The sequence below is a fragment of the Bombyx mandarina genome, chromosome 03 (genome assembly GCF_030267445.1).
Source record: "Bombyx mandarina strain Sakado chromosome 03, ASM3026744v2".
In the NCBI taxonomy this organism is placed as follows: Eukaryota; Metazoa; Arthropoda; class Insecta; order Lepidoptera; family Bombycidae; genus Bombyx; species Bombyx mandarina.
Window position 1 is genome coordinate 224952 of NC_143210.1, and position 10181 is coordinate 235132.

Genomic DNA, 10181 nt, shown 5'->3' on the forward strand with positions numbered 1-10181 from the left:
TAAATTGTTGATTGGGTCCTGTTTGGTGACTAGCTTCTAGTTATAGTCTAGAGGCCAGGTGCGCTTGAGTTTAGTTACAACTCAAAACCTGGTATCAGCAATTTTCTATCTTATAACTTTTAATTTTAAGTTTGTTCTTATTGTTGGGGTGTCCTTGGTACAGTGGTGAGGTCTAGGTTACCTAAATACTTAGGAGTAGGAATATTTTGGTGGGCTCACTCGTACACTCCTTTAAATAATTCCTTTGTTTTTGTTTTGAATTTTTATTTTGATTTTTTTTTGATTTTTTTTTTTGATTTTTTTTTGAATTTTTTTTTGATTTTTTTTTGTTCTGGTTGTAAACTGCAAGTAACATGTCGGTGTCCTACATTCGCGGGAAGGTGACTAGTGAGCTCCGATGGTTCGCATCAGCTCATGCTTTGGTTGACAGAACGGATAGGGATGCGGCATTGCTCGATAGGGCGTCTCAGGTGCACGAACGGTTGGAGGTAGTGTACGATCGGTTGTCTGACCTCGTTGCTTTGGGGTCCGAAGTGGAGAAGGAGGTGATCCATGCCATCGGTCTTGACGTGGACCAGTGTCAGGAGTACGCTGATGCCATTCTGCAACGGGTGGCCGATATTAAGAAGCAGTCGCCTTCCGGTGGTAATGGAGGTTCGGGAACTTCGTCAGGCGTCATATCACGCCTCCCCTCCATCGACCTGCCGATCTTCCACGGTGATCTGAACGAGTGGGTCGGCTTTATAAATTTGTTTGACAGCCTGGTCCATGGTCGGTCGGACTTGACTGCCTCTTATAAGATGGCTCAGCTTCGGGGTGCTCTGCGAGGTGAACCTGGTGAATTGGTGGCACACTTGCCTATCACCAACGACAATTATGCGGTCGCACGCCAGATCCTATTCGACCGATATCAAAATCAACGACGGTTGGTAGACGCTCAGCTGGCCAGGCTGTTTGCGATACCCAAACTTTCTCGGGCGTCCGATATCAGAACCGAGGTACTGAATCCAGTTACGGTGGCCACTAAGGCCTTGGGCAATCTGGGTCTACCAGTAGACCAATGGTCATATCTGCTCTTTTATATTGTTGCAGGTAGGCTGCCGGTTGAGGTGCTCACTCGCTTCGAGCAGCAGGACAACGCAGGTAGGGACGAACTGCCTACCCTGGCCAATCTGCTGGCATTTTTAGAAGCCGAAAGTCGCAGACACGAGATTATGCCACCACCCTCCTCCTCTGGGTCGCGTGTGCCGGCTTCCGGCCACGCCGTTTCGGTTGCTCAGAGGGGAGGGGGAGGGGATAAGAGGGGGCCGTATCAACGACTGACTGCGCTCATGGCAGCGGTGGGAGGCCCACGGTGTGCCTTCTGTCATGAGAGCGGGCACGACGTAGCCGCCTGTCCGAGGTTCCGGTCGACGCGCATCAGGGGTAGACGCAACATCGTTGCCCAGCGGCGATGGTGCTTTTTTTGTTTTGGGCCGCACACGGCGAGCGTCTGTCCACAGCCACAATTGTGCCCTAATTGCGACGGTCGGCACCATGCCCTCCTGTGTCTGGAGTCTGCCGCCACTCCGAGGTCATCCGGACGCAGTCATCCAGCCTCGCCGACCGGTGAGCGCACCGGTCGTAGCCCTCGCCAATTCGGCGGCGTGGACCCTCGGGAAGAAGCTTCGCAGGGAGGAGCCGGGTTAGGTACTGCGGGCGGGTGCCAGCGGATGCCCACTAGCTACGCCGGGGTGGCCACGTTGTCCCCCCGTGCGGGGCCGTGTTCGCCTGCTGGATCGAGTAGCCCTGCTCACTTGTCTCCCCTTCCCTCAGAAGTACGGTTTTCCCCTCCGCTGAGGGAGCGGCCGACGCTGGAGCGACTCCCTCCAGTGTTTGGCCCGTTTGGCCATCGTACACGGAGGTATATGAGGCGAGACGGGAAACGAGGGCCTTATGTGGGAGCGTGGGATCCGCTGGCACGCTACGACCTTCCGTCGCGCGCCGACCGGGATAGCGGGGACCCGGGCCCCCGCTAGGAAATTGCCGCTCACTGCAGTGTTGCCCCAGCCCCAGAAGCTGTTTTACTTCCTACCGCTTCTGTTCGGGTGTTGGATTCGGATGGCAACACTGTGTTTGCTCGAGCTCTGTTGGATTCCGGCGCACAGGGCAGTATTATGTCGAGCAACCTTGCAGTACGGTTGGGCAATCCTATTTACAAGTCTTCTTATTCTATTCGTGGAGTGGGCAATGTTAGAATTTCGGACGTGATCGGTCACACTTCATTTATTTTCTCATCGAATCCCAACCCTCGCTTACAGTTTAGAGTCTCAGCTTTGGTGATGCCTGAGGTGATAGGTCGTCACCCTCCGGTGAAGGTAAACAGTTACATACGGTCATTGACTTCAGACTTACGGCTAGCGGACCCCAAGTTTGACACCCCGGGGCCAGTAGACGTACTACTTGGGGCGGATGTACTAGGGAAGCTGCTCCTGACTGGGAAGCGCGTTCTTCATGCGGAGGGTTTGGTTGCAATGGACACAAAATTAGGGCATGTATTGTTGGGTCCTGCGTTCCGGCCGGTCGCTGCGAGGAAATCGGACAATTTTCTGGTCGGGTCTACGCTTTCGGAAGTAGTCCAACGGTTTTGGGAACTAGAAGAACCTCCTACAGCTTATCGAGTTAACCCGGATGAGGAGGAATGTGAGCTGTTTTACCAGAATAATACGGGTCGTCTCTATTCGGGCCGGTTCTTGTTAAGACTTCCTTTTCGGGCGAATCGCCCACTGCTAGGCAGTTCGAGGAAGGCAGCAGAGACTAGACTTTTGTCAATGGAGAGACGCATGAGGCGCGACGCGGTGTTCCGGCAGAAATATGTAGAGTTTATGCGGGAGTATGAATCCTTAGGTCACATGTCGGTTTCCAAGGTAGATTGGAGTGCTACAGAGCACTGTTTCCTGCCTCATCATGCGGTTTTGAAAACTCCTAACGGGAAAATTAGGGTCGTGTTTGACGGTTCGGTCACGACCTCCTCCGGCGTCTCGTTAAATCAGTGTCTCCATTCGGGTCCAAAGCTGAACCGGGACATTTCAGACATACTGACGAGCTTCCGCCGGCACCAGATCGTTTTCGTGGCAGACATCCGTATGATGTTCAGGCAAACGGTGATTCATCCGGAGGATAGGCGGTATCAACTCATTCTCTGGCGTGAAAGCTCAGATGAGCCCATAAAAATTTATGAACTGAACACGAACACTTACGGGTTGCGGTCGAGTCCATATTTGGCGGTTCGTTCTTTGCGGGAGCTGGCAGTGAGGGAACGGTTGCACTACCCTCGTGCTGCGGACATTTTGGAACGGGACCTATATGTCGATGACGTATGTACGGGCGCCGACAGTGTCGAAGAGGCCTTATCACGCAAGGATGAACTGATCCGCCTTTTGAGCAGGGGCGGGTACGAGTTGAGAAAATGGCTGTCTAACTGTCCTGAGTTGTTGACTGGTTTGCCAACGGAGTTTCAACAGGATCCCCATCTTTTCGAGAATGTCGATAACCCTAACATGCTGTCGGTCCTAGGGATACAATATCGTCCGATTCAAGACGAATTTACCTATCGGGTGGAGTTGGAAAATCCAAAGGTATGGTCTAAGCGAACGGTGCTTTCCACAATTGCTCGAACCTTCGATCCAAACGGTTGGATCGCTCCTGTCACTTTTCTCTTGAAGTGCTTCATGCAGCGACTGTGGTCTGCTAACCTGTCATGGGACGAGGGGATTGCTGGTGACCTATTGAAGGATTGGTTGAACTTTTTCTCGTCTCTTCCTGATATTAACCACGTGTCAATACCTCGGAAGCTGGTTCCTGCGGGCAAATACAAGGCGTCTCTGCACGGGTTTTCGGATGCCTCGGAACGTGGATTCGCAGCTGCGGTATACTTGCGAACGGTTTCTTCAACTGGAAGGGTTGATATACGGTTGGTGTTAGCGAAGAGTAAGGTCGCTCCGCTTCGGACACGCATGACGATTCCGAAGCTCGAGTTGTCTGGTGCCGCTCTGTTGACTAGGTTGTTAAACCATACAGCTACTAGTTTACGGTCGGTTATTGATTTAGAAAACACTGTGTATGCTTGGACAGACAGCCAGATAGTGTTGTGCTGGTTGAAGGCTTCGGTTCATACACTTGAAGTTTTCGTGGCCAACCGTGTCTCCCAGATTCAAGGTTCTGAGGTCCCTCTAACCTGGAGACACGTGCCTGGTGAGCTCAATCCGGCGGACTGCGCTTCTCGGGGATGCTTAGCATCGGAAATAGTTGATCATCAGTTATGGTGGGGTCCCCAGTGGCTCACCATGAAGGCTTCTCAGTGGCCTCCCTCTCGCATAGAAGTTCCTCCAGGTCTCGTGGCTGCACCGGCGCAGTTCGAGGATCGAGGAGTGATTCAGGGGTTGGATTTGGATCTGCTCATCAACCGTTATAGCTCCTTGGACAAGCTGGTTAAGGTTACCGCCTGGATTTTGAGGTTTATTCGGAATTGTCGTTTGTCGGTGTCTCAACGCAATATGACACCTGTTGTGTGTCCCATCGAGCGGAAGAAGGCGCTGCTGAAATTAATTGAAGTTGTGCAAGCCACCAGCTTTCATTCAGAATTGAAGGCGCTAAGGACTGAGCGCCCTAAGCTTCGTGGAGCTATCGCTCGTCTTAGCCCCTTTGTAGACGGCCAGGGGTTGATTCGAGTGGGAGGTAGATTAAGTAACTCAAATTTACCTTATTCGGCGCGCCATCCTCTTTTACTTCCCAAGAAGAGCCAGTTAGTTGACCTGTTGGTGATGGATCGCCACATCGCAAATTCGCATTCCGGTTGCAATGCGTTGTTGGCATCCCTCCAGAGGGAATTTTGGATTCTGTCAGGGCGTCGTACGGTTCGGAGCGTCCTTTTCCGGTGTTTACCCTGTTATCGGCTTAAGGCGTCTACGATGCAGCCTCAGATGGGAGATCTGCCTCCAGACAGAGTGAAGAAGATGAGGCCGTTTTCTGGAGTTGGTACGGACTTCGCTGGGCCTTTCATGATCAAGGCTTCACGTTTGCGGAATGTTAGGTTAATTAAGGCTTATCTGTGCGTCTTTGTCTGCCTTTCAACCAAAGCTGTACATCTTGAAGTTGTTGCCGACCTTACAACTGAAGCCTTTATTGCGAGCTTGGATAGATTTGTGTCCCGTCGAGGCTTACCCGAATTGATACGCTCCGATAACGGCACGAATTTTGTAGGTGCGGACCGTTACTTGCGGGATGTAGTAAATTTCTTGAACAATAACCAGGTGGATATTGAAACGGCCCTCTCTCGTCGCGGTATTCGGTGGACCTTCAGTCCTCCAGGATGCCCCCACTGGGGTGGAATTTTCGAGGCAGTAGTAAAATCGGCTAAGACTCACTTGATGCGCGTGATAGGGCAAACCTCGCTCACCTTTGAGGAGTTAACTACGGTATTTTGTAAAATTGAAGCGGTACTTAATTCACGGCCGTTGTGCCCGCTCAGTTCAGACCCGAATGACTTGGAGTCGTTAACTCCAGGCCATTTCTTGATAGGACAGCCACTCAATGCGTTGCCGGAGTATCCCCTCTCGGATATCAAGCCTGGACGGTTGAGGCGATACCAGATGTTGCAGCAGATGTCCCAAGATTTCTGGAAACGTTGGTCCCTTGAGTATTTACATCTGCTCCAGCAGCGCTTTAAGTGGACGGATAGAACCAGTCCCCCTCACGTCGGTGACCTTGTGTTGGTTAAGGATGCTAACCTGCCGCCACTGCGTTGGCGTAGGGGGCGCATTGTTAATCTGTTTCCCGGTAAGGATGGGACCCCTCGGTCTGCAGAGGTTCTGGTCGGGGACTCGGTTCTCAAACGAGCGGTCACAACGTTGTCCCGGCTGCCAGTTGATTAGGGACAGGTAGGGGACCTGTCCGGGCGGGTGACTGTTCGAAACCAATCCGTTAGTTTTTGAATTCTTACCACGGCAACACGGGTCGCGATTTGACGGTGCCGTCGCGATTTGACATCTGTCACTTTGTCTTGCTTCTCGAACGGGACGGTACCTGTATATTGACGGTCTACGCTAAAGTTGGGTATCATCGCTAATCCTTATCCATTCCTGCCCCATACCCTTCTCCCTAAGTGATACGGCGTGAGAAGACGAAGGCATCGGTTCCGGTGAGTGATTGCATGATATTTTGTTAAAATAGTACATACGGCGCCGCGAATCGCGGCACATGTTCGACGCGCACCTCGTGCTGGTTTCCGTAGCCCTAGGCTGCCACGAGGTCGCTGGGTTCGAATCGAACATTCGTAACAAATCGTTGTGCTAACAAATGTTTTCTTGATAATTTCCAGCACAATGAGCTTTGTATTAAACTTTCTAAAGGGTCATAAAATCAAAGATGTCTCGTTACGTTTCCTAAAGTTCGGTATGAAACTTCTATCGGAGGCTGATGGAGATTGATTGCTTCAGAAATTCTTAACGTTTTGCTATATAAATAATAAAGTAAAATAATTTGTAAGTTTATTAAATCAAGGTTTTTTTATATTTATTTTAAATTAAAATGTATAGTACCTGTGAATCTTTGCAGATTAATTTAAAGGTCAACTAGTGTGAAGCTGTTAGAAAATGAGCATTAATTTTTTTATGAATAATAAAGTAAGATAATTGAAAATAGCTGTCACATGAGGATTCGCTTCTCTGTGAGTATTTGTAATCATGGAACAGGGATTGTTGAATGGACCCGCGCGCCTCCTCGTCAGGTGTCAGTGGTACCGATTTTTCTAATGAAATACGTACTTAACAAATGATCACGATTGACTTCCACGGTGAAGGAATAACATCGTGTAATAAAAAATGAAACCTGCAAAATTATAGTTTGCGTAATTACTGGTGGCAGGACCTCTTGTGAGTCCGCGCGGGTAGGCACCACTGCCCTGCTTATTTCTGACGGGAAGCAGTAAGGGTTGAAGAGTGGGGCAGCCGTTGTAACTATACTGAGACCTTAGAGCTCCTATCTCAAGGTGGGTTGCGGCATTTATGTTGTAGATGTCCACTCAGCTAAGTAATAAAAAAAAAAACTATCATTTCAAATAGTGAGACTAGTTCCACAGTCGCGTCCGCGTCGGGGTGGTAAGCAACGAAACTCGCTCTCCGTGGAACTTTGATGTAAGAGTTAGTAACGACGATGAAATTAAGAACTAATTGTTCCCCGGACAAAGATAAATCTAGTTAAAGTTTGTTTGAGAACTTGTCTTTGAGGCGAGCTTTTACACAAAGAAATAATAGTTTTATTGGAGTAGACGGGTAAAAGAGCTCATGGGCTACTTACTACAAACGTCGCCTGCCGCTCGACTCCACACGACGAGTCGCGTCCAGCGCGCATAATTTGATTGTGATAAATTGTACTTCGAAACAGAAAATATAAACATTTACCTATAGAGCATCGTTCAGCCGCATTAATACGCGTCAGTAGAGAATTAGCGGTTGGTCAGTATATGCGGTGGTTAGCGGGCACATGTCAGAAGTGTACCTACGTTTTGTGTGGGGGGGGGGGGGAGGGGCTTCTGGCACGTGTCCTCGATTCTGCGGCCCCGCTGAGAGAGTTGATGAGCTACGTAATGTGGACTCACTTCATACAGCGCTTCTTCAATCAGGATTTGAGAAAAACTAAACTATAGTTCTATTCTGATTGTCCTCGAGCGCATACTTCAGAAGACCGGCTACTTGCAAGATCAAATTATTAACAATGATATAATATGCAAGTAGATAAAAAAAAAACCATCTCTAGGCTTAAGCCAATTCAACTTCTCAAAATACAATTAAATCTCTTCAAAAAATCTGCTTAATTCTTAACATCGTGAAACTCAAGGCGCGCTGCTCCCTCTCTCGACAACAAGGGGGAAGGGAGGAGGCAAAACGGATAATTATAACGGGTAGGAATGTTAATTTGTCTAATTAACGTCTCGCTCGAGAATGGATCGTGCAAGTTTGGTAATACTCGTGCTATGAGACGTGAGAACTATATGTACTTAATTCGCTTTAAATGATCGACGAGTCGCGCTCCACTCCTCAAGGGACTTCGGGGCCGGAGACATCGAACTCGACTCGACTTGACTCTACCCATACTCAGCTAGCAATCGTACATAGGAATAATCATTTATTTAATTGCTGCAAACAGTCAGATGAGCTCACGGTCTTCCTGGCATTGAGTTGTCACTGGAGCCTCATCCATATGAAACTTGAGGTCAACGTCTCAATAGCATGTACCTATACAAGCCTGTGCACCCAATACAATCCGCCTTTGTACCACGTACCTAAATTTAATTGAATTTGTCACGTAAATAAGTACAGCTAAACAATGCTATGTGCTTGAAGATCAAAAAGCTCCAGTAACTCGCGCAATATACTTACTAACGATAGTTAATTTGATACACGGTGAAGACAAGGATCAAAGACGCTTTCAAGTTCCGTCGAGACTGAGGCAGCTCAATGGAATAGTCCTTACTAGATGTGACAATTTATTGAATGCCTGACAGACGTTACTATCAATGTACATAACATTACAACTAATAAAACTTTGGGGAACGCTCTGAGGCAGTATTCGAGATTATTATTCCATCTCCATTAACCATTTTAACCATCGCACCGCAGCCATCAGAGCAGAGTTCATCCACACCTTCGGAACTTCTGCATCCATCCAGAGTGCGTTTGCAGAGACCACATCTGCCTCGTACCATCCGGCTTTGAAATGAACTTCCCTCTACGGTGTTTCCCGAGTCCTATGACATGTCCTTCTTCAAACGAGATTTGAGAAGTCTTGGTAGGCAGCGGCTTAGTTCTACACCTGGCAGGTTTTATGTCCACCTGCTACGGCGACGCAATCGTTATGCAATTTATAGTTTTTACCAGTTCAATTTCTAACACAACATTTTGTTCTTTCATCGTGGGAGTGTTTCGCGTCAAGTACGTAGTGTTTCAATTGAAAAATTGGCAATTGGCGGACGAAAAAAACCAGCACCGTACTAGGTATTGCTCGATAAGCTTCGAATAAAATTACGAAGTTTTGCTGTTTTCGTGTCAAATCTAGTTTATATATATCTTGAATTCTACCTTCCCGCGAAAGTTTTCTAATAATAATGTCGGGCGCACAAAGTTAACAGACTGCGCCTCCCGACCCGGCGTTAATCGTCGATTATCATAGTTTAACGCTGGTTAATCCTTCGTTTATTGTATCTTGTATCCTCATGTAGTATGTTAATACGCTTTACGTTAAAACTATTGTTGAATAACTTATAGTTTCAATACATTTTGAGGTTTAAGAATAGCAATAAAAATAAAAGGTTTATTCGCTTTTGTAGTCGAAATGTCTACAGGGAATCCAATCTCTGGGTCAATTTGCTTTCTACTTAAGTTGGCTTGTCTCAAATTGTCATGGCGAGAGACATACCCGCTACCGCCCCTCACAACTTTTTTATGATTGAAAGATTTCTGGTGGCCCGGAGGCCTTTCTAGGACAGGTGAGCGACGTCACTACTCTGAAGGTACACGACGGACGGCAGTATAGCAGCGGTCGGTGCGCTTGCAATACCGTCTTTACCATAAGGGCACATGGGGCCCGTGCCCAGGGCCCCCATTCTCAGGGGGCCCCGAAGAACCGACAATTTGGTTACCAATTGTAGTCAAGAGCGGTCATTTTCGCAGCTTAAGAGAATAAAAATGAATTGCGAACAACAATGTTACAAGAACGGCTGAGTAATTTGTCAATTATGGGCATAGAAAGTGAAATCCTTCAAAAAATTGACTTTAAAGATATAATGGAATATTTTGCTCAACAGAAATTCCGAAAGAAACCATTATTGTAATCGTAACCAAAAAACCAGCAGCATTCTAATATAATTAATATTATTATATCATACTGTATTTGATTACCTATAATAAATGGTCATACTCAGTATATTTTTTTTATTATAATTTGCTTTTTTTACTTTCCAAAAGGCCTCAAATTCTTGTGTGCCCAAGGGCCCCAGCCTAGTTTAAGACGTCCCTGTGCGCTTGTTTCCCCGGTCACCCATCCACGACACGGAATGTTAACAAGGTCGCGCGTTTATTTTTTTTGTACAAAACGCTAAATCGTTTTGTTACAAACAGTTATCATTCGGATCTCGTCGTCACCGG

General features: G+C 47.7%; 2 protein-coding genes across 2 annotated transcripts; both read left to right on the forward strand.

The window, feature by feature from the left end:
* Nucleotides 1-353: 353 nt before the first annotated feature.
* LOC149503223 (uncharacterized) lies at nt 354-2018 on the forward strand. Its single transcript, XM_089738954.1, has one exon. It carries the CDS (start codon nt 354-356, stop codon nt 2016-2018), a length of 1665 nt encoding a protein of 554 aa, XP_089595080.1.
* Nucleotides 2019-2156: 138 nt separating this feature from the next.
* On the forward strand, nt 2157-5912 carry LOC149503224 (uncharacterized). Its single transcript, XM_089738605.1, has one exon. The coding sequence runs from the start codon at nt 2157-2159 to the stop codon at nt 5910-5912; it is 3756 nt and encodes a 1251-aa protein (XP_089594731.1).
* The last annotated feature ends 4269 nt before the right edge of the window (nt 5913-10181 follow it).